This window comes from Heptranchias perlo, chromosome 13, assembly GCF_035084215.1.
Source record: "Heptranchias perlo isolate sHepPer1 chromosome 13, sHepPer1.hap1, whole genome shotgun sequence".
Taxonomy (NCBI): Eukaryota; Metazoa; Chordata; class Chondrichthyes; order Hexanchiformes; family Hexanchidae; genus Heptranchias; species Heptranchias perlo.
Genome location: NC_090337.1, coordinates 547,587 through 572,857, shown reverse-complemented (window position 1 = coordinate 572,857; position 25,271 = coordinate 547,587). Strand labels below are relative to the sequence as shown.

The 25,271-nt window shown below is 46.3% G+C and overlaps 1 protein-coding gene and 1 long non-coding RNA gene across 3 annotated transcripts in view; one reads left to right on the top strand and one right to left on the bottom strand.

Annotated features, from left to right (window-relative positions):
• masp1 (MBL associated serine protease 1) overlaps nt 1-22,455 on the top strand; it is a 409,480-nt gene extending 387,025 nt beyond the window's left edge. The window contains exons 15-16 of one of the 2 annotated variants that reach the window (XM_067994819.1): nt 3,767-3,866; nt 22,013-22,455. In XM_067994819.1, the coding sequence (XP_067850920.1) occupies nt 3,767-3,866; nt 22,013-22,206 (294 nt within the window). In that variant the 3' untranslated portion in view covers nt 22,207-22,455. Of the gene's footprint in view, nt 1-3,766; nt 3,867-22,012 lie in introns of those variants that run through there. The other variant, XM_067994820.1, reaches the window with a different exon arrangement.
• The window catches only part of LOC137331208 (uncharacterized), a 7,508-nt gene continuing 789 nt past the window's right edge, over nt 18,553-25,271 (bottom strand). Inside the window, exons 2-3 of the long non-coding RNA XR_010965393.1 lie at nt 21,575-21,673; nt 18,553-19,218 (exon numbers count right to left, since the gene is read on the bottom strand). This is a non-coding gene — a long non-coding RNA (uncharacterized lncRNA). The remainder of the gene's footprint in view (nt 19,219-21,574; nt 21,674-25,271) is intronic.

The following is a 25,271-nucleotide window of genomic DNA, read 5'->3' as shown; positions in this document are numbered from 1 at the left end:
GGGTCTGATGGTGTTGCCTAGCAGCCAATCACAACATTTCCTTCTGAACTGCTCATCCTGCTACCCTCTCAACCGAGAGAGATCACAAAGACTGAGTGGGTGTACGATAGAAGTAGCAAATCCACAAAGGGCAATAAGGAGGCTTTCTACAAGCACATTAGGGTTAAAGGATTCTCAAGGTAGGGGTAAGGAAGGGGTGCTAGAAATGGAAGAGGAAAGCTTGTACTGGAGAGTGGGATTTGGCAGAGATATGAATTACTACAGAGAGGAGAAAGATATTGGGATTTGCCTCTGAGACAGGAGGTCGTGGGTTCAAGTCCCACTCCAGAGACTTGAGCCCATAATCCAGGCCGACACTCCCAGTACAGTACTGAGGGAGTGCTGCACTTTCAGAGGTGCCGTCTTTCGGATGAGACGTTAAACCCAGATCCCATCTGCCCTCTCAGGTGGATGTAAAAGATCCCATGGCACTATTTTGAAGAAGAGCAGGGGAGTTCTCCCCGGTGTCCTGGGCCAATATTTATCCCTCAATCAACATCACCAAAACAGATTATCTGGTCATGTATCTCATTGGTGTTTGTGGGATCTTGCTGTGCACAAATTGGCTGTCGCGTTTCCTATATTACAACAGTGACCACACTTCAGAAGTTTTGGAAAACACTTTAGGACGTCCTGAGGCTGTGAAAAGTGTTGTATAAATTCAAGACTTTCTTTTCTTTATCCATAATTACAGTGGATACTAATCATCGAGGACTCCTCAAAACAAGGAGAATAATAAATGGTTTGTAATCTCGATATAAACTGTACATTTTATAATTAAACTTGTGCGTATGCAATTATTCTTTTCTCATATTCTTACCAGCTGCAGGGCCTAACTGGCCTGACCTGATTTCTAAGAATTCCCAGACTAATTTGAAGATTGTTGATCAGTTCAGCCTCATAAATACTTTCCAGAGACTTATAGGTTTGAGTAACTATCAGTTAAATTCAAAAGGAACTGCCAGTCATACACATGAACTGAACCAATCACGCAGCATATTTTTGTTTGAATAGAGAAACTTGTCTCCTCCATCAAGCCAATAGTCCCAGAGAACCAAACTGAGATCATCACAACTCTGTCTGTTACACTGGAGATGTGATTCTGAATATAGCTTCTTTTTATCTCCTACGTATTACAACTGACCTAAACTAAACAAGACAAAAATACTTCACTTTTATCACACTTGTATCCACTAGTATTTCACCCGAACATTAAATAGCTCAAAATGCTCTCCTTAGGTACAACCCAAGCTCGCCTAAACCATAATTATGATTCAACTGCTGTGTGTTTCTACAATTGAATTATATGTTGCACAGAAACAGGCCATCCGGCCCAACTGGTCTATGCCGATGTTTATGCTCCACACAAGCCTCCTCCCGCCCCTCTTCATCTAATCCGATCAGGATAACCTTCTGTTCCTTTCTCCCTCATTTATATCGAGCTTCCCCTGACATGCATTTATGCGAGTCGCCTCAACCACTCCTTGGGAAGTAGATGCAGTGTGAAAGAGTACTAAAGGAAGTGGCCCTGGAAATAGTGGATGCATTGGTGATCATCTTCCAAAATTCTATAGACTCTGGAACAGTTCCTACAGATTGGAGGGTGGCAAATGTAACCCCACTATTTAAAAAAGGAGGGAGAGAAAAAGCAGGGAATTACAGACCAGTTAGCCTAACATCAGTAATGGGGAAAATGCTCGAGTCTATTATAAAGGATGTGATAACAGAACACTTGGAAGGCATTAACCGGATTGGACAAAGTCAGCATGGGTTTATGAAAGGGAAATCATGCTTAACAAATCTACTGGAGTTTTTTGAAGATGTAACTAGTAGAATAGATAGGGGAGAACCAGTGGATGTGGTGTATTTGGATTTTCAGAAGGCTTTTGATAAGGTCCCACACAAGAGGTTAGTGTGCAAAATTAAAGCACATGGGATTGGAGGGAATATACTGGCATGGATTGAGAATTAGTTGACAGACAGGAAACAGAGAGTAGGAATAAACGGGTCTTTTTCGGGGTGGCAGGCAGTGACTAGTGGGGTACCACAGGGATCAGTGCTTGGGCCCCAGCTATTCACAATATATATCAATGATTTGGATGAGGGAACGGAATGTAACATTTCCAAGTTTGCAGACGACACAAAGCTGGGGTGGAATGTGAGCTGTGAGGAGGATGCAAAGAGGCTCCAATGTGATTTAGACAAGTTGGGTGAGTGGGCAAGAACATGGCAGATGCAGTATAACATGGATAAATGTGAGGTTATCCACTTTGGTTGTAAAAACAGAAAGACAGATTATTATCTGAATGGTGATAGATTGGGAAAAGGGGAGGTGCAACGAGACCTGGGTGTCCTTGTACACCGGTCGCTGAAAGTGAGCATTCAGGTGCAGCAAGCAGTTAGGAAGGCGAATGGTATGTTGGCCTTCATTGCAAGAGGATTTGAGTACAGGAGCAGGGATGTCTTACTGCAGTTATACAGGGCCTTGGTGAGACCACATCTGGAGTATTGTGTGCAGTTTTGTTCTCCTTATCTGAGGAAGGATGTCCTTGCCATGGAGGGAGTGCAACAAAGGTTCACCAGACTGATTCCTGGGATGGCAGGACTGACGTATGAGGAGAGATTGGGTCGACTAGGCCTATATTCATTAGAGTTTAGAAGAATGAGAGGAGATCTGATCGAAACATATAAAATTCTAACAGGACTAGACAGACTAGATGCAGGCAGGATGTTCCCGATGGCTGGGGAGTCCAGAACCAGGGGTCACAGTCTCAGGATACGGGGTATGCCATTTAGAACCGAGATGAGGAGAAATTTCTGCACTCAGAGGGTGGTGAACCTGTGGAATTCTCTACCACAGAAGGCAGTGGAGGCCAAGTCATTAGATGTATTCAAGAAGGAGATAGATATATTTCTTAATGCTAAAGGGATCAAGGGATATGGGGAAAAAGCGGGAACAGGGTACTGAGTTAGACGATCAACCATGATCATTTTGAATGTCGGGGCAGGCCCGAAGGGCCGAATGGCCTACTCTTGCTCCTATTTTCTATGTTTCTACAAAGGTTTACTGGGTCCCAGCGACAGCAATGTGATGAGCAGCAGTATATTCTTCTCTATACTGGGCAACTATAGATGGCTATTTTGCGAAATATCTTACCCTCTGAACTTGTTATCAAGGACAGCCAGCACAGATTTGTTAAAGATAAGTTGTGTTTAACAAATTGAATAGTTTTTTGAACAAGTGAGCGATTGGATTGATCAAGGGAATGTGGTAGATGGGGTGTATATGGATATTCATGTGTTCTAAGGTGTCTCACAGGAGGCTTTCTGGAAAAATTCAGGCTTATAGTATAAAAGTAAATAAAGCAGGATCGATAGAAAGTTGGTTGACAAGAAACAAAGAGTTAATTAATTTGTAACTAAGGATGAGGAGAGTGTTTAGGAGAAATTTCTTTACACAGAGGATTGTTCGAGCAGAGAATCCTTTTCCACAGGGAGTGATTGAGGCAGAGACCATTGCATCTTTTAAGGGATAAATGGATAAATATTTGAAGCAAAACATGACACAGGGAGAGTGGGGCAGCAGGATTAGTTTGGGATTGTTCTAACAAAGAGCTGGCACAGACACAACGGGCCGAATGGCCTTTGTCTGTGGTAAATGTCTATGGTTTTATGGTACATTTGGATTTGACAATTAACACAAACTGCCCCTGGCTTTCTTGTTTAGATTGAGATTCCTATCGTAGACCACGAGAAATGCAAGAACGTTTACACTCAACTCGGGAGACAAGTAACGGATGACATGATTTGTGCAGGATTGAAGCAAGGTAAGGGAATGATCCCTGTCTCTTCCATCCATTCAGGTGCCATCAGGTCCCATGCCCATTAACTGTGTCCATTCACAATATATTCAGCAACACTCACGCTGCCATCAAATAGGAACAGAACAACAGGAGTAGGCCATTCAGCCCATCGAGCTTGCTCTGCCATTTTGGTTGGCCCTGGCAGCTCATGGTAATCGTGCACCCATGTCAGATGTCTGGTCCCAGTCCCTCCTCTCTGTTGTTGTAAAGTTGAGTCAGGGCCTGAACCTATATAATTACTTCCCCAAACAACTCTCTATTAAACCTAAGCCCATATCTGAGGAGGCCTTTCTAACCCCTCATAGGATCAAGAGGAGGTCATTCAGCCCCTCAAGTCTGTTCCGCTATTTAATTAGATCATGGCTGATCTGTATCTTAACTCCATCTGCACGCCTTGGTTCCCTATCCCTTAATACCCTGGACTAGCAAAAATCTATCGATCTCAGTTTTGAAATTTTCAATTGACCCCCAGCCTCAACAGCTTTTTGGGGGAGAGAGTTCCAGATTCCCACTCCCCTTTGTGTGAAGAAATGCTTCCTGACATCACCCCTGAACGGCCGAGCTCTAATTTTAAGGTTACGTCCCCTTGATCTGGACTCTCCCACCAGAGGAAATAGTTTCTCTCTATCGACCCTATCAAATCCTTTAATCATCTTAAACACTTCAATAAAGTCACCCCTTTATCTTCTATACTCGAGGGAATACAGGCCTAGTCTATACAACCTGTCCTCGTAATTTAACCATAATTTAACTCGTTCATCCTCCTGGACAAACTAGTCGTCTGCACAACTCCTAGATTTATCCCTTCTACTTTTCTCCACCCCGATGGTCTCCCACACTGTGAACCTTTGGTCTTCCACCCAAGTTCCGATGTTAAAAGATGTTTGACTTCAGCTATTCTTAAACCACTCACTTAATTACATGTGTCAGACTCTGGTCCTTTCAGGTAGATACGGAATATTTAATTACACCTACTGCTAAGAGGTTCTCACTGATTGGGTAATGTGGGGCCCCAATCAGCACAAGTGCCTGTAGTGATTCTGCCACTGAACCTCCCTCACGTGCTTTAGAAATTAATTTCCTTCTCTCTGGAATGTTCGTATTGCTTCAAGTTTACACTGAAGAAGTGAAGGCTAATCCACACTCCCAGAGGAGGGTAGATTGAGTTCTCAATCTCCCCTCCTCTTCCTCCTCCAATCGACAGGCACTTCAAACAAACCTGGCATTGTTTCTTCAAGATCCTCTACTCCTATAGAGCTCTTCATGTGGCAGCTCACACTATCACACACGTGGCACACCTGAGCTCACACTATCACACACGTGGCACACCTGAGCTCACACTATCACACACGTGGCACACCTGAGCTCACACTATCACACACGTGGCACACCTGAGCTCACACTATTACACACGTGGCACACCTGAGCTCACACTATCACACACGTGGCACACCTGAGCTCACACTATCACACACGTGGCACACCTGAGCTCACACTATCACACACACTCAACCCAAGCTACACTGATTCACACATGTGGCACACCTGAGCTCACACTCACTCGTGACTTGCCACAGCCCAGTCTTTAGCTACAGGATGAAAGGAGGCAAAAGCCTGCAGCAGATCAGAGAAACAGAGAAACAGAGAAAACTAGGAGAAGGAGGAGGCCATTCGAGCCTGCTCCACTATTCAATATGATCATGGCTGATCCTCTATCTCAATACCATATTCCCGTTCTCTCCCCATACCCCTTGATGCCTTTTGTGTCTAGAAATCTATCTATCTCCTTCTTAAATATATTCAGTGACTTGGCCTCCACAGCCTCCTGTGGTAGAGAATTCCACAGGTTCACCACTCTCTGAATGAAGAAATTTCTCCTCATCTCAGTCCTAAATGTCCTACCCCGTATCCCGAAACTGTGACCCCTCGTTCTGGACCCTCCAGCCAGGGGAAACATCCTCCCTGCATCCAGTCTGTCTAGCCCTGTCAGAATTTTATATGTTTCAATGAGATCCCCTCTCATTCTTCTAAACTCGAGTGAATACAGGCCGAGTCGACCCAATCTCTCCTCATATGACAGTCCTGCCATCCCAGGGATCAGTCTGGTGAACTTTTGTTGAGAAAGGGGGATATGAGCACAGGGGAAACACAAAACTCAATATATACAGAATTTCATCCCTTATATTTTACAAGAAATGCATTATTGAAAAGATCAGAGTAAATTATTAATCTGCTCCATATTGGATGATGCAGCTACAATAAATATTCCCCTCTCACATCTCTACAAGAACAGTATCCTCATTATACCCAAATTTCCATAGTCCCTGATGTTGTAATGTCAGATATCTGCACCTTCGACCCTCCCTCAGTGAGATATTTAGTGATGTTGGTTGGGGGACAAATATTGGCCCAGGGCAGCGGGGAGAACTCCCCCGCTCTTCTTGTGCTCTACCCTCTGGAATGGGGCTCGAACTCACAATCTTCCGACTCAGAGGAGAGAGAGAGACCGCAGGGCTAAGACTCCCTCTGGTCAGTAGTTTTAAGGCATAAAACACAAGAACGGGTATGGTCAGAAACAGTAGTAAGTGTAACATGTCTTTGCATTCCACTCACTCCACACCACCCACAATGCCATTTCAGAATACACTGCAATGACAGTTTGCCTGTACTTTGAACCCCAGCAGCAGGGGTATGACACACACTTTCATTCTGTTGAGATGTGAATTTACATGTCAATAATTGGCTTCATTTCTGAGCTATGATAAACTCGTATGGAACCTTGGTTAGACCGCACATGGAGTACTGTGAACAGTTCTGGTCTCGATATTATATAAAGGATTTTGAGGCATGGGAGAGGGTGCAAAAAAGATTCACAAGGATGATACCAGAACTGAGAGGACATACTTAGCAGGAAAGATTGAATAGGCTGGGGCTCTTTTCTCTAGAAAAGAGAAGGCTGAGGGGTGACCTGATAGAGGTGGAAGGTGTCGTCGACAGTGCTATCAAGCGGCACTTACTCACCAATAACCTGCTCACCGATGCTCAGTTTGGGTTCCGCCAGGACCACTCGGCTCCAGACCTCATTACAGCCTTGGTCCAAACATGGGCAAAAGAGCTGAATTCCAGAGGTGAGGTGAGAGTAACTGCCCTTGACATCAAGGCAGCATTTGACCGAGTGTGGCATCAAGGAGCCCCAGAAAAATTGAAGTCAGTGGGAATCAGGGGAAAACTCTCCAGTGGCTGGAGTCATACCAAGCACAAAGGAAGATGGTAGTGGTTGTTGGAGGCCAATCATCTCAGCCCCAGGACATTGCTGCAGGAGTTCCTCAGGGCAGTGTCCTAGGCCCAACCATCTTCAGCTGCTTCATCAATGACCTTCCCTCCATCATATGGTCAGAAATGGGGATGTTCGCTGATGACTGCACAGTATTCAGTTCCATTCGCAACCCCTCAGATGAAGCAGTCCGTGCCTGCATGCAGCAAGACCTGGACAACATCCAGGCTTGGGCTGATAAGTGGCAAGTAACATTCGCGCCAGACAAGTGCCAGGCAATGACCATCTCCAACAAGAGAGAGTCTAACCACCTCCCCTTGACATTCAACGGCATTACTATCGCCGAATCCCCCACCATCAACATCCTGGGGGTCACCATTGACCAGAAACTTAACTGGACCAGCCATATAAATACTGTGGCTACAAGAGCAGGTCAGAGGCTGGGTATTCTGCAGTGAGTGACTCACCCCCTGACTCCCCAAAGCCTTTCCACCATCCACAAGGCACAAGTCAGGAGTGTGATGAAATACTCTCCACTTGCCTGGATGAGTGCAGCTCCAACAACACTCAAGAAGCTCGACACCATCCAGGACAAAGCAGCCCGCTTGATTGGCATCCCATCCACCACCCTAAACATTCACTCTCTTCACCACCGGCGCACTGTGGCTGCAGTGTGCACCATCCACAGGATGCACTGCAGCAACTCGCCAAGGCTTCTTCGACAGCACCTCCCAAACCCGTGAACTCTACCACCTAGAAGGACAAGGGCAGCAGGCACATGGGAACAACACCACCTGCACGTTCCCCTCCAAGTCACACACCATCCCGACTTGGAAATATATCGCCGTTCCTTCATCGTCGCTGGGTCAAAATCCTGGAACTCCCTTCCTAACAGCACGGTGGGAGAACCGTCACCACACGGACTGCAGCGGTTCAAGATGGCGGCTCACCACCACCTTCTCAAGGGCAATTAGGGATGGGCAATAAATGCCGGCCTCGCCAGCGACGCCCACATCCCGTGAACGAATAAAAAAAGGTCATAAAGATAATGAAAGGGTGGTGAGCCGCCATCTTGAACCGCTGCAGTCCGTGTAGGAACAACATAGGAACAGGAGTAGGCCATTCAGCCCCTCGTGCCTGCTCCGCCATTTGATAAGATCATGGCTGATCTGTGATCTAGCTCCATATACCTGCCTTTGGCCCATATCCCTTAATACCTTTGATTGCCAAAAAGCTATCTATCACAGATTTAAATTTAGCAATTGAGCTAGTATCAATTGCCGTTTGCGGAAGAGAGTTCCAAACTTCTACCACCCTTTGTGTGTAGAAATGTTTTCTAATCTCACTGCTGAAAGGTCTGGCTCTAATTTTTAGACTGTGCCCCCGACTCCTAGAATCCCCAACCAGCAGAAATAGTTTCTCTCTATCCACCCTATCTGTTCCCCTTAATATCTTATAAACTTCAATCAGATCACCCCTTAATCTTTCAAACTCCAGAGAATACAACCCCAATTTGTGTAATCTCTCCTCGTAACTTAACCCTTGAAGTCCGGGTATCATTCTAGTAAACCTACGCCGCACTCCCTCCAAGGCCAATATGTCCTTCCGAAGGTGCGGTGCCCAGAACTGCTCACAGTACTCCAGGTGCGGTCTAACCAGGGTTTTGTATAACTGCAGCGTAACTTCTGCCCCCTTGTGCTCTAGTCCTCTGGATATAAAGGCCAGCATTCCATTAGCCTTATTGATTATTTTCTGCACCTGTTCATGACACTTCAATGATCTATGTACCTGAACCCCGAAGTCCCTTTGGACATCCACTGTTTTTAACTTTTTACCATTTAGAAAGTACCCTGCTCAATCCTTTTTTGATCCAAAGTGGATGACCTCACATTTGTCTACATTGAATTCCATTTGCCACAGTTTTGCCCATTCACCTAATCTATCAATAACCCTTTGTAATTTTATGTTTTCATCTGCACTGCTTACAATGCCACCAATCTTTGTGTCATCGGCAAACTTAGATATGAGACTTTCTATGCCTTCATCTAAGTCGTTAATAAATATTGTGAATAATTGAGGCCCCAAGACAGATCCCTGCGGGACTCCACTAGTCACATCCTGCCAATGTGAGTACCTACCCATTATCCCTACTCTCTGTCGCCTTTCGCTCAGCCAACTTCCTAACCAAGTCCGTACTTTTCCCTCGATTCCTTGGGCTTCTATCTTAGCTAACAGTCTCTTATGTGGGACTTTATCAAATGCATTCTGGAAGTCCATATAAATAACATCAATTGACATTCCCCTGTCCACTATTTTAGTCACCTCTTCAGAAAATGCAATCAGGTTTGTCAGGCACGACCTACCTTTCACAAATCCATGCAGGCTCTCCCTGATTAACTGAAAATTCTCGAGGTGTTCAGTCACCCTATCCTTAATTATAGACTCCAGCATTTTCCCCACAACAGATGTTAGGCTAACTGGTCTATAATTCCCCGGTTTCCCTCTCTCTCCTTTCTTAAAAAGCAGAGTGACATATGCAATTTTCCAATCTAGAGGGACAGTTCCTGAATCTAGAGAACTTTGAAAGATTATAGTTAGGGTATCTGCAATGTGCTCACCTACTTCCTTTAAAACCCTGGGATGGAAACCATCTGGTCCTGGGGATTTGTCACTCTTTAGTGCTATTATTTTCTTCATTACTGTTGCTTTACTTATGTTAATTTTATTGAGTCCCTGTCCCCGATTCAATATTAGTTTTCTTGGGATTTCCGGCATGCTATCCTCTTTTTCTACTGTAAATACTGACGCAAAGTAATTGTTCAACATGTCCGCCATTGTCAATGACAATATCCCCACTCTCAGTTTTTAAGGGGCCAACACTGCTCCTGACCACCCTCTTTTTCCTAATATAACTATAACAGTTCTTCGTATTGGTTTTGATATCCCTTGCGAGTTTCTTTTCATACTCTCTTTTTGTAGCTCTTACTTTTGTGACCTTTGTTGATCTTTGTATCTTTCCCATTCGCCAGGATCTGTGCAATTTTTTGCCTTTTTGTACGTCCTTTCCTTATGTCTTATACTGTCCCTCACCTCTTTGGTTGTCCATGGCTGTTTTTTTTGGCAAGTAGAGTTCTTGCCCCTCAGGGGTATAAACCGATTCTGTATCACGTTAAATGTTTCTTTAAACATTTCCCACTGATCATCAGTCGTTTTACCCATTAACAGATTTGCCCAGTTTACTGTGGACAGTCTCTGTCTCATCCCATTGAAGTCGGCCTTACCCAAGTCTCGAATCTTAGCAGCTGATTCACTTTTTTCCCTTTCAAACACCACATTGAACTCGATTATGTTATGATCACTATTGGATAGATGTTCACGCACAGTTAAGCCATTAACTAAATCTGGTTCATTACTCATTACTAAATCTAGTATGGCTTGCCCCCTTGTTGCCTCTAGGACATACTGCTGTAGAAAACTATCCCGGACACACTCAAGTGTTGACCGGAAGTCACCGGTTAACGGTTTTAGCTTAGTACACAGAGGAAGAGTCAATTCTCAATTCGCTTTATTAACGTTATTAGATCATGTACATACCGCTTATACGTCTGGTTAGATATAGGCATGTAGTTTACAGCAGGTTATACAGGTTTATACTCAAACTAGGATTTAAACGCACACCCACTAGGTTTCTCTATTAATACTCCCCGAGTATCAGGCTTTAAACGCACACCCACTAGGTTTCCTGACGACACTCCCAGAGTGGTCCCAGAATAGAAAGGATATTATATTACCCGGAAAGGAGAGACGCTGCTGGCCAGGCAATTCTCCCTCTTACTCCCGACGTCGTCTCCACGTCCTCGACGCAGTCTTTACGTCCCTGACGTAAGGTTCCCACTTCCACGAGGGTTAGTTTCCAGAGTCTCCCAGAGTCTCCTTCACAAACAAAGACACACCAACAAAAACACACACACACACACTCTCTCTCTCTCTCTCTCACAAACAAACAAAGACACACACTGAGCCCAAACCAGCAACTCCTCAGCTTTATTCCCCAAGTCTGTCTTTTCGAACGATGCGGTCTTCTCCGGTTGGCTCAGAGTTGCTGGAGTGACCGATATCATCCCCTGATTGACTCTGTTCCAAGGGCCCAGGTCGCACACCGTCCCTTTGTCTCTGTAAGAAGCGGAACGAATTCAAACTGGTTCTGGCCAGTTCAGACCAGTGACTGAACTCCAGGTCACCTCAGTTCAAAAGGTCAGTGTCTTTGTTAGCACTTTGAATCCAGCTCAGCAGTCTTCTGCAGCCTCTGGCCAACATCTCCCCCCTTTTGATCCAAAGATGCCTATCTTAGGATCATTATCCTCCCTTTCTGTGTACCACTCCTGAGGCCGTCATTGTCCCCCAATGGGTATGTTACATCCGCGATTTCATATGATTATAGAAAAAACAATATATAAATGGTTATATAAACAATACAAAAAGGAAGCGTATAAAATATACTTCACACACTGTCCTTATGTTGATAATCGCTTCTTCTGTTTCATTATAGCACTAACACTCAATTGTTGCAACATTTCATTTTTCCACCTTCTAAGCTGATATACATTGAATATGACAAGTATTAATGCACATAAAATCACAATTACAGCAGCATGTGATAAAATCCTGACCCATGGATGTATTTGAACATTAGATCCCCAATTCCAAAACTTATTCCAGAACCCGGGGTCCCGTAACAGTTCACCTGCTTTATCAGCATGCGTTTTAATTATTTTAGTGTGTTTAGTCCATTGATGAATTATCTCATTGGCTTCCTCCGCTATTTGCATCCAATCTGCAGTCAGGTGCGGAATGGGTGGTAGTTCGGTAGGAACATATTTCCACAGATCTTGGTCTATATCGGTACGATGGACTGTGAGGTTTTCGTTTATTACCATCCTCATTATTGGCTTAGGCAGAACATGTCCACCGACAACCAAGTCTGAGGTCACGTTGTTAATGGCCACATTGTGTCCTTCCAGAGGGCACTGTTTCCATCCTTTGTTATAGCTCATAGCCGCTGTGGCGATGTAATACGTTTGTCCCACAAGGGCGTATTGTAAAAAGGACTGGTTGTTAACCGGCAAAATGGACAATGAACAATTTTCATAAGTACTGAACCCACAATTAGTAAGTCTCTGTCTCGTTATCTCTTCTGGACAGGCCCAGTGATTCCCTCCTTGGTGACACTTTGACAAATCTACCCCTTTCTCAGCACCGTCCATTACAATAGCATGAGATGGTGGATTGCTCAAAGAGATCCAAGTACCCTCATGATACTTGCCCACATTATGAACTCTTTTTAACGGATAGGTGAAATTGCCTCCATGCCGGGGAATATGAAACACCGCCCCAACATAATATTTCCCTTCATCCTCACTACCCCAATCAATATTTACATAGGTGTGGTCCCAGTGGACCACATTTTACCTCGACCGTCGCTCCCCGATGGTCGCTCCATAAATGGACCCACAAATTGATTAATAATATTTCCCTCTGGGATTACCGATAATGTCACCTCCAGAACTGTGATACATGAAAACCGTACTCCCGCTCCCTCCGGTATACCCAAAGTCTTTCCTCCACACGCTAACCCATTCACTCCCGTATAATACAAATTTAAATCCCCTCTTTTCCCTTTGTTGGTTCGGACTGTCTTATTCTGCAGAGCAAAGTTGTCCCTGGTCTCGGGATCTCCCTCCGTCGTCGACACTGCTTCAGGCACGTTCATTCGTCGTGACGGTTCCGAGGCAGGTTCAACCACAGTTCTGATGACGATCAATCCGATAGCAACAAAATGCATCATCCCCTTCATTCTAGGCTGGACCTGGAATAAACAAGCGTAATTTCTGCTCTTATGTACAGTTTTTTTCAGGTACTATCATAAGTCCAGTCTCTCCATATACTGAGCCAGACCGTCCAAATCCTGTTCCCAATTTGTTTCAGATTCTAACCGTCCATTTCTTCGAACCCACTTACTCCCCTTTTTGTTTTATGTTCCTTTCGTTTTGTTCCTGGATTCGCCTCTGCACGTGAACGGACAATGTCAAATTTGTTTTCGATCACCTCGTCTTGGACCAACTTTAGCTGATTAATGTGGTACCAGCCACTCTTATCTGGTGCCGTTAATACCCTGTATACAGATGGACGAGCTTTGTCTACTATCTCATAGCAAACTTTTGACTCAAGAATGAGGTGGGCTGGTATATTCTAATCATTACTCTCTGTCCAGGGCTCAACTCTATCGGGCTGGCTTTTGCATCGAAATAAGCCTTGCTTTGCTGTTTCTTCTTTCCCTGTCGGTGAGCGGCTACATAATTTGCTTCTTTTACTGTTTCTACTAGCTGTTGTACCCATTTTTCTGATATAATATGGTCTACCTCGGGTTCAGACAAATCCAAACCTACCAACCCCTCCATTCCCCTCATGTCCCTTCCTGTCATGAGTTTATAAGGAGTGTAGCCGGTTGATGAAGCCACGGTATTCCTGACTATCATCAGCACAAAGGGCAGAACCACTTGCCAAGTTGTCTTGTGCTGCTGCACCATTTTGGCTATCATGTTTTTCAATGTCCGATTCATTCTTTCCACAATTCCACTAGACTGTGGTCTATAGGGGATGTGAAATCTCTGTCTAACCCCAAAAAGGGTCATAACATCTTGCATTACTTGGGCTGTAAAATGTGTTCCCTGATCCGATTCTATGCTTCGGGATAAACCCCAACGGGTAAACACCTTTTCTAATAGAATTTTCGCAGTAACTTTGGCTGTGTTTGTTCTGGTCGGAAAAGCTTCCACCCATTTAGTGAAGGTATCCACTATTACTAGAATGTACTTGTACCCTCCTGGAGTGGGAGGAAGCGGTCCTATATAGTCTATCTGTAAATTAGTCCAAGGCCCTTCTACTGGTCTAGTATGTCGGAGGGCCCCTTTCTTAACATTTCTATCGGGGTTGTGTTGTGCACAGATCAAACAATTCTTGACATAGTGTTCCACGTCACCTGTCATTCCGGGCCACCAGCACACTTCCTTTATCCTATCTAGGGTGCTCTCCGTCCCTTTATGTCCCCATAAGTCATGGTACCAGTGGATTATTTGGTTTCGTCCCCCCTCTGGCACCACAAATTTTCCTTCACATAGAACCACTCCGTCTTGAATATAGACCCCCTTGTGCCTTTTGTATGTGTCTGACTCTGCTCCTTCTATTAGTTTTTTTAATTCTCCGTCTTTCTTTTGCTCCTCCGTTAAATCCATTACTTTGACCTGCTTCTCTTTCTGGCCTCCGATTTCCCCAATCGGTGGCTGCCATTCCTGTCCACTTACAGCACCTCGTTTAGCTCGCTCATCAGCTTTCCTGTTCCCTTCGGGAGATAGTTTTGAATGAGCTTTCACTTTTGTGACCCCATATCCTTTCCCCTGTGCTTCTTCAAAGATGTACCGTAATAGCGGGGCTGACGGAAGGGGCCTTCCACCCGCTGAGACGAATCCTCTCGCTTCCCATAGGGGCAGACGTTCTGTGAGGCTATTACAGACATACATGCTATCGGAATATATAACTGATGTGGGCGGAAAATATTCCGGGTGACCAACCACATATGCGACGGCTGCGAGTTCTGCTACCTGCGCACTCATAGTGTTAGGTAATTTCAGAGCCGCACTAAATCTTTCCCGTCCGTGGTCATCCTCCATGTATATCCCACAGCCAGTTCTCCTTTCCCCATCCTGTACTGATGAAGAGCCATCCACAAAAATTTTAAAAGAGGGTTCTTCCTTTCCTGTTTCCTTTGTCTTTCTGCTTTCAGGCCCCGTCTTACCCCCTCCTTTTTGTTTTGATACAAATGGGCCCTTGGGGTCATTTGCTATCATCAATTGACACTCATGTTTTTCTCCCTGATAAACTAAGTTGTCTGCTAACATAGTGGTGGTTTTTACCCCCTTTACGGTTATATTTCTCCCTTGCAGCAACAATGTCCATCTAGCGATTCTATTTTGGCTAACTGAACCATCCTTAATCCTTCTGTCTAACAGAAGCTGTACGGGGGTGTGTTCTGTTAATATTGTAAGTGGGTTTAGTCCCACTATATAGGTAAAATGCTGCACTGCCCAAAAGACAGCTAGCAAGTGTCTTTCGCATACCGTATACCCCTGCTCTACCGGTGAGAGCATACGTGAGGCGTACGCTACTGGTCGTAATTTCCCGTGTGTCTCCTGTAACAGAACTGCCGAGAGGGTGGTGTCTGTGGTAGCCACCTCCAATGCAAATGGTTCCGTTGGATTTGGGGTTTTTAGAGCAGGCACGGCAGCTGGTGCTTGCTTTAGATCAGTCACGGCCTGGCTGTGTTCTGTTTTCCACTCCCAGGCCACATTCTTCTTTAATAATTCCATCAGTGGGGCCGCCTTTATGGCGAATCCATCAATATGGTCCCTGCAATATCCCACCAACCCTAAGAAGGACCTTAACCCTTTCACATCCCGCGGAACAGGGAGTCTGCCAACTGTCTCTACCCTTCGCTTGTCAATGTCCCTTTGTCCCGGCGTCAGAATCACTCCCAAGTAAGTAACTTTTTGTTTCATGATCTGCGCTTTTTTAGGGTTAATCTTTATTTAATTCTCTGTAGTCTATTGTTAGTCGCCAGCTACCGTCGGGTTTCCTCACTGGCCAAATAGGTGCGTTATTAGTAGAAGCTATTGGTCTTAATATCCCTTGCTGCAGCAGACTCTGTATCACCTTCTCTATCTCTTCTTCTGCTTGTTTTGGGAAACCATACTGCTTCTGTGGTTTGGGGTCTGGACCTTGTATACACACACTCCCGGTCATTTTCCCACAATCATGTTTATGTCGGGCAAATACTATTGAGTTTTGTACAATAATCTGTTGTACTTCACGATCGTTACTCATTTCTCCTGGTTCTATCCACATTTCCCTGATCGTGCATATCCTATCCTGATATTCCCCCACCGGGACGAGTGTGTGATTTATACTGCCCATGCCCAAAGGCATTTGCCAAATCATACAATTAACGGGGTCGAAGCAGAATCCGGCTTTGGCCATATAGTCACTCCCTAATATATGTTCTTGTTCTCTCGGTAATTTAATAAGGACCACTGAATGCTCTATCACTATGTCTCCCACACCGACTTCCAACGGTACACTCACATATCCCACTTGTGAATGCCCTGTGAATCCACTGAGAATAATTTTGTTTTGAATTTTCCAATCTGTGTCATTGATCTGAGTGGTGTTAACGGTGGTTCGAGATCCCCCTGTGTCCCAAAGAAATGTAAGAGGGCGGCCTCCGACCCTACCATTCACTAGGGGTCTCCCCGTGTCATCCAACCGCGCGTCACACACCCATAACGGAGAGGCCTGAGACCGTCATTGCAGTTCAGGGTACAACCCGGAACTCGGTGATATTTCTATCGTATCACACTGAGGACTTGGTCTATTCGGCCCTTCCACGGGTCGGCTCTGATTCCTTCCCCGACCTGCTCTCTCTCGTCTTGGGTTCGGGCAGTCCCTTGCGAAGTGTCCCTCTTGGCAACAGTTATAGCACTTGGACACCTCGCCTTGAGTTCTCCCCGTTCCTGACAAGTTTCCTTTGCCTCTACCTCTTCCCACTGCCTGATAAGCTGGAGGGGGTTCCCCCTGAGTAGGTCCCCTCCCTTCATTTCTCCAAATTATCACCTGATCTTTAACAGGCATTGCTCTGTCCCCGGATGCCTTGGATCGTTTTGGTGTTTCCCTTTCCCATAGTCTAACCATCTTCCTAATTATCCAGGGTTCCATATGTGTGTCATCAGCGGGGTCAAACTGATCTAGTGCCTTCCTCGACTCCTCAGTGCCATGCGACACTAGTGTTCTCAGCCATCGGTTCCTAACCTCCCGCTGTAAATTATCCCTGTCTAAGTCTGTACCGTAGACCCCCTGAAACACCGCCCAAATGCGGGCCGAAAATACAGTGGGGTGTTCACCTTTCCTTTGATAGCATCTCATCAGCGCCTCCACTGGATCCCCTCTGTTATCGCCCATGACAGATAATACCTGGTCCTTTAAGGCTTTATTCGTGCCTCTACCAAGTTTTTGTTCCTCCGGTAGGGCGGAGTGTATATGTGGGTGTAGGCACATTAGGATTAATTTCCTTTCCTCAGCATCGTCTAAGCCGTGTATCACTCTCTGTTGCCTGACCGCTAGGAACAACTCCCTAGGATCATCCCCAGGTGCACACGTTCCAATATCTTTTGCAATAACCCTCAGTTCCTGTACCCCAAGTGGGGTGGAATATGTCATATCCTGACCATCTTCCCCCACCTGTGCTCTAGTAGTTACCAGGGGGGCCATTGGGGCAGACGGTTTTTCCTGCTCTGGAGCATATCCTGGCGGTGGGTCCCCTAGTGGAGGTTCCCGATCACTGCTGCTGTATCTATCCACCTTGTCTGCTAAATCATCCCAATCTACATCCCCCAGACCACTTTCTTCACCTCTCCCGGGTGCAAAAGCACACAATATGCCCCTCTGTGCGGCTAGCTGATCTTGCAGCCTCCCTATCACTTTCTGACACGTTGTGTGATCGCCAGTCCTACTCCTCTTCTCCTGAGCTGCTCCGTGAATCACATTCATAGCAGTTTTAAAATCACCACATTGTTGTTTCCATCTCTCCACCTCAGCTTTAGCTGCTTGGGCTTCTCGCTCTCTCTTATTCTTTTCATTAGTCAATTTTTCGCACTGTAACTGGTTCATGTGCATCAAATCTGCACTTCTCTGTCCCTGTAGATCAGTTACCTTCTCACTAAGGTGAGCTATCTCCTCGCGGAGCTTTTTATTCTCTACTTCTAATTCGTCTTGGATTTTCTGAGTCCCTTCTTTCTCTCTCCGAGCCTGCTGTCCCATTCTATCCATTCCTCAAGTAAACATCCGATCGCTACGGACTTTTGTATCTTTTTAAATTTCCTATCTGACATCTTTGTTTGCGCAATTTTCCAAAGGACCTCCCCAGCGGGCGTTCCCTTGTCTCCAATGTGACCCGCATAATCCCCGTATTGCGGCCACTTCCCTATTACATATTTTTGAAGGAGTCCCTTCCAATCAAAACAGTCCAAGTCCCCAGGGCTTGGTGATTTCCCTTTATTCGTCATCTTACGTTATTAACTATGAATTAACCCAAACTCCTGTTCTGTGTATACTTTGCCAAATTCGGTTCGCCTCGAGGCTCCCACTGACGCAACGGAGAGATTTATCCTCGAGCCCACCCAGGGACGCCAAATATGTTGACAGGAAGTCACCGGTTAACGGTTTTAGCTTAGTACACAGAGGAAGAGTCAATTCTCTCTTAATTCTCAATTCGCTTTATTAACGTTATTAGATCATGTACATACCGCTTATACGTCTGGTTAGATATAGGCATGTAGTTTACAGCAGGTTATACAGGTTTATACTCAAACTAGGATTTAAACGCACACCCACTAGGTTTCTCTATTAATACTCCCCGAGTATGAAGCTTTAAACGCACACCCACTAGGTTTCTCTATTAATACTCCCCGAGTATCAGGCTTTAAACACACACCCACTAGGTTTCCTGACGACACTCCCAGAGTGGTCCCAGAATAGAAAGGACATTATATTACCCGGAAAAGAGAGACGCTGCTGGCCAGGCAATTCTCCTTCTTGCTCCCGACGTCGTCTCCACGTCCTCGACGCAGTCTTTACGTCCCTGACGTAAGGTTCCCACTTCCACGAGGGTTAGTTTCCAGAGTCTCCCAGAGTCTCCTTCACAAACAAAGACACACCAACAAAAACACACACACACACACTCTCTCTCTCTCTCTCTCACAAACAAACAAAGACACACACTGAGCCCAAGCCAGCAACTCCTCAGCTTTATTCCCCAAGTCTGTCTTTTCGAACGATGCGGTCTTCTCCGGTTGGCTCAGAGTTGCTGGAGTGACCGATATCATCCCCTGATTGACTCTGTTCCAAGGGCCCAGGTCGCACACCGTCCCTTTGTCTCTGTAAGAAGCGGAACGAATTCAAACCGGTTCTGGCCAGTTCAGACCAGTGACTGAACTCCAGGTCACCTCAGTTCAAAAGGTCAGTGTCTTTGTTAGCACTTTGAATCCAGCTCAGCAGTCTTCTGCAGCCTCTGGCCAACACAAGAAATTCACTACCTTTCTGACTGTTGCTAGTCTGTTTTTCCCAATCTATGTGAAGGTTAAAGTCCCCCATTAAGACCACTATGCCTTTGTTACATGCTTGTCTAATCTCTGCATTTATGCAATCGAGCACTTCAGAGCTGCTGCCAGGGGTCCTATATACAACTCCCACTATAGTCTTAGATCCTTTCCTAATTGTCAATTCAACCCATAAGGTCTCTGTTGGCTGCTTACATTTAGTTAAATCCTCCTTTATCATTGAAGTGATTTCATCTCTAATCATTAAGGCTACTCCTCCCCCTCTTCCATTTTCGCTATCTCTCCTGTAGACCTTATAACCCGGTATATTTAGTTCCCAATCCTGACCATCCTGCAGCCATGTCTCAGTAATAGCTATCATGTCATACCCTCCAATTTGAATTTGAACCTGTAGTTCATTTAATTTATTCCTTATACTCCGTGCATTTGTATATAGAACTCTTAGTTGGGCCACACACCCTAGCCTGACCTTCAGCTTTGATGCTGGGTTAATCGCCTTACGCCTTCTAGTTTTCACTTTATCTGTAGTGCCTAAAGTACACTTTCTTTCTGCTGCTCTACGCTTTTCCCTTTCACTTGTTCTTGAACAACTGTTTGTACTATTTGTATTGTAGATTTCCCCTGGGTCTTCCCCTCTTTTGCTGCTCTCAACTTTACTCCCTTCTGACTCCCCGCTCAGGTTCCCATCCCCCTGCCACTCTAGTTTAAACCTTCCCCAACAGCACTAGCAAACACCCCCACGAGGACATTAGTCCCGGTCCTGCTCGGGTGTAACCCGTCCCGCTTGTACAGGTCCCACCTTTCCCAGAACCGGTCCCAATGTCCCAGGAATCTAAATCCCTCCCTCTACACCATCCCTGCAGCCACGCATTCATCCTGTCTATTCTCCTGTTCCTATACTCACTAGCACGTGGCACCGGTAGTAATCCTGAGATCACTACCTTTGAAGTCCTGCTTTTTAATTTATCTCCGAACTCCTTAAATTCACCTTGCAGGACCTCATCCCTTTTTTTACCTATGTCGTTGGTACCAATATGGACCATGATTACTGGCTGTTCACCCTCCCCCTCCAGAATGCCCTGCAGCCGCTCCGTGACATCCTTGACCCTAGCACCAGGGAGGCAACATACCATCCTGGAGTCACATTTGCAGCCGCAGAAACGCCTATCTGTTCCCCTTACAATGGAATCCCCTATCACTATAGCCCTGCCACTCTTCTTCCTCCCCTCCTGTGCAGCAGAGCCACCCGTGGTGCCACGAACCTGGCTCTTGCTGCTTTCCCCTGATAAGCCATCTCCCCCAACAGTAACTAAAGCAGAATATCTGTTTGAGAGGGAGATGGCCCCAGGGGACTCCTGCTCTACCTGCCTAGTCCTTTTACTCTGCCTGGCGGTCACCCATTTCCTTTCTGCCTGCGTGCTCTTTACCTGCGGTGTGACCACCTCACTGAACGTGCTATCCACGATAGTCTCAGCATCACGGATGCTCCACAGTGAATCCACCTGCAGCTCCAGCTCCGAAATGCGGTTAGCCAGTAGCTGCAGCTGGACACACTTCCTGCACACATGGTCGCCAGGGACACTGGTAGTGTCCATGACTTCCCACATAGTGCAGGAGGAGCATATCACGGGTGCGAGCTGTGCTGCCATGACTTGCCTTAGACTCTCAGACTCTCCTCCTGCTCTCGGTCTCTCCTTTTATACTGTGCTCACCTCTCGGACTCTCCTGCCTCACCTGTGACGTCGCACAGTAGTTGTCTCTTGTTGCAGGTCTGCTGCTGCTTTTATTCCCCAATCTCAGTCTTCTACTCTCAGGTCCACTGCCGCTCTGGGGAAAAGTTAGGAAAAGCAAAGCAAAGCAGCACCTCCTTCCCCCACTTCACCGAACTCCCACACTCACCAAACTCTCAGCTGTCTCACTCTGTGTCCTGCCACACTCCGTGCTGTCGCACTGACAGGCCCCTGTATTTCTACAGTTTGTGACTCAGATGAGTCAGGCCTGCTCCTCTTTCAGGAACCAGTTTAATCTAGCTAACCAATTAACCAACTACAGCAGCTCTCTCTGCTGAAGCCTGTCAGAAACGTAAAAATTTAAACTTTAAAATTGAACTTAAACAGTTGATAACAATTTACACTAGATTTTAAAGCGATTAACCCTTAAACTCCCACACTCACCAAACTCTCAGCTGGCTCACTCTGTGCCCGCTGCACTCAGTGTGGTGAAGGTTCTCCCACAGTGCTGTTAGGGAGGGAGTTCTTGTAGGGTCTGCAAAACTAGAGGTCATAAATATAAGATAGTCACTAATAAATCCAATAGGGAATTCAGGAGAAACTTCTTTACCCGGAGAGTGGTTAGAATGTGGAACTCCCTACCACAAGGAGCAGTTGAGGCAAATAACAAATTGACTTAAGGGGAAACTGGATAAACACACGAGGGAGAAAGGAACAGAAGGATATCCTGATTGGGTGAGATGAAGTCGGGTGGGAGGAGACTCGTGTGGAGCATTAACACCGGCACAGACCTGTTGGGCCGAATGGCCTGTTTCTGTGCTGTAGTTTTGATGTAAGTCGATGTAATTAATTTACGATTCACAATTCCCCTCTCCCCCCCAGGTGGGAGTGACGCATGTCAGGGAGATTCTGGAGGTCCAATGGTGGCTCTGGATAGAGAACGAGATCGCTGGTTCCTGGGAGGGACCGTGTCGTGGGGAGACGGCTGCGGGGAGGACAACAGATACGGAGTTTACTCGGATGTCAAGAAAAGCCTGGCCTGGATCAAAAACGTAACAAATGTCAAGAACATTTGATAAATTTTAGGGAACCAGAACTTCAAATAGTTTAGAAATATAAATTTGTTTATTATTTTACTACAGGTTTTGATGAGTATTCTGTCGAACAATCTATTGTACATATTTTGTTCTTTTGGGTAAATTACATAATTTATAACATCGAAAAGCAGCAGTACATTTCTGTGAAATTGATGAAAGTGATTATCAGAACCTTTCACCGTGCTGTCAATCTGGTCATTATTAATTGATTACTCGTGTCTTAATAAAGAAATCCAAAATGTTCATTTTTCTTTACTGTTTGTTCTGACTCAATGGCACCATCACCCAGACCCCCACTGGAACCCCATCATCACCCAGACCCCCACTGGAACCCCATCATCACCCAGACCCCCACTGGAACCCCATCATCACCCAGACCCCCACTGGAACCCCATCATCACCCAGACCCCCACTGGAACCCCATCATCACCAAGACCCCCACTGGAACCCCATCATCACCGAGACCCCCACCGTCATTGCCGAGACCCCCACCATCATCACCAAGACCCCCACCGGACCGTCATTTCCGAGTCACCCACCGTCATCACCATCTCGGGGTGTGCAATGACCAGGGGCTGAACCGGACCACCCAGATCAATCCTGTGGCCACGCGAGGGCAGAGGCTGTGCAGTGACTCACCTCCTCACCGCTTAAACCTTTCCACCATCTGCAAGGCTCTACCCAGGAGAGTGATGGAATATTTTCCACTCACCTCTACAAATGCAGCCACAACACAAGAACCCCAACACCATCCAGGACAGAGCAGCTCACTTGCTGGGTGTCCCTGCCACTGGATGCAATATTCACTCCCTCCCCCACTGCGCACCGTGGCTGCAGTGTGTACAGGATGCACTGCAGCAACTCGCCAAGGCTTCTTCAACAGCACCTCCCAAACCCACGGCCGCCATCACTGAGAAAGACAGGAGCAACAATGTTGTGGGTCATAGTTGAGATACTGGATGGGCTAAAAATTAATAAAGAAGTATTAGAAAGGTTGGCTGTACTTAAAGTAGATCAGTCACCTGGTCCGGATGGGATGCATACTAGGTTGCTGAGGGAAGGGTGGAAATTGTGGAGGTACTGGCCATAATCTTCCAAACATCCTTAGATACGGGGGTGGTGTCAGAGGACTGGAGAATTGCAAATGTTACACCCTTGTTCAAAAAAGGGTGTAAGGATAAACCCAGTAACTACACGCCAGTCAGTTTAACCTCGGTGGTGGGGAAACTTTTTTTTAAATTCGTTCACGGGATGTGGGCGTCGCTGGCAAGGCCGGCATTTATTGCCCATCCCTAATTGCCCTCGAGAAGGTGGTGGTGAGCCGCCTTCTTGAACCGCTGCAGTCCGTGTGGTGACGGTTCTCCCACAATGCTGTTAGGAAGGGAGTTCCAGGATTTTGACCCAGCGACGATGAAGGAACGGCGATATATTTCCAAGTCGGGATGGTGTGTGACTTGGAGGGGAACGTGCAGGTGGTGTTGTTCCCATGCGCCTGCTGCCCTTGTCCTTCTAGGTGGTAGAGGTCGCGGGTTTGGGAGGTGCTGTCGAAGAAGCCTTGGCGAGTTGCTGCAGTGCATCCTGTGGATGGTACACACTGCAGCCACAGTGCGCCGGTGGTGAAGGGAGTGAATGTTTGGGTGGTGGATGGGGTGCCAATCAAGCGGGCTGCTTTATCTTGGATGGTGTCGAGCTTCTTGAGTGTTGTTGGAGCTGCACTCATCCAGGCAAGTGGAGAGTATTCCATCACACTCCTGACTTGTGCCTTGTAGATAGTGGAAAGGCTTTGGGGAGTCAGGAGGTGAGTCACTCGCCGCAGAATACCCAGCCTCTGACCTGCTCTCGTAGCCACAGTATTTATATGGCTGGTCCAGTTAAGTTTCTGGTCAATGGTGACCCCCAGGATGTTGATGGTGGGGGATTCGGCGATGGTAATGCCGTTGAATGTCAAGGGGAGGTGGTTAGACTCTCTCTTGTTGGAGATGGTCATTGCCTGGCGCGAATGTTACTTGCCACTTATCAGCCCAAGCCTGGATGTTGTCCAGGTCTTGCTGCATGCGGACTCGGACTGCTTCATTATCTGAGGGGTTGCGAATGGAACTGAACACTGTGCAGTCATCAGCGAACATCCCCATTTCTGACCTTATGATGGAGGGAAGGTCATTGATGAAGCAGCTGAAGATGGTTGGGCCAAGGACACTGCCCTGAGGAACTCCTGCAGCAATGCCCTGGGGCTGAGATTACTGGCCTCCAACAACCACTACCATCTTCCTTTGTGCTAGGTATGACTCCAGCCACTGGAGAGTTTTCCCCCTGATTCCCATTGACTTCAATTTTACTAGGGCTCCTTGGTGCCACACTCGGTCAAATGCTGCCTTGATGTCAAGGGCAGTCACTCTCACCTCACCTCTGGAATTCAGCTCTTTTGTCCATGTTTGGACCAAGGCTGTAATGAGGTCTGGAGCCGAGTGGTCCTGGCGGAACCCAAACTGAGCATCGGTGAGCAGGTTATTGGTGAGTAAGTGCCGCTTGATAGCACTGTCGATGACACTTTCCATCACTTTGCTGATGATTGAGAGTAGACTGATGGGGCGGTAATTGGCCGGATTGGATTTGTCCTGCTTTTTGTGGACAGGACATACCTGGGCAATTTTCCACATTGTCGGGTAGATGCCAGTGTTGTAGCTGTACTGGAACAGTTTGGCTAGAGGCGCAGTTAGTTCTGGAGCTAAAGCCTTCAGCAGTACAGCCGGGATGTTGTCGGGGCCCATAGCCTTTGCTGTATCCAGTGCACTCAGCCATTTCTTGATATCACGTGGAGTGAATCGAATTGGCTGAAGACTGGCTTCCGTGATGGTGGGGATATCGGGAGGAGGCTGAGAAATGATAATCCGGGCCAGAATTAATAGTCACTTGGAGAAATGTGGATTGATTAGGGAAAGTCAGGACGGATTTGTTAAAGGCAAATCATGTTTAACTAACTTGATAGAGTTTTTTGATGAGGTAACAGAGAGGGTCGATGAGGGCAATGCGGTTAATGTGTATAA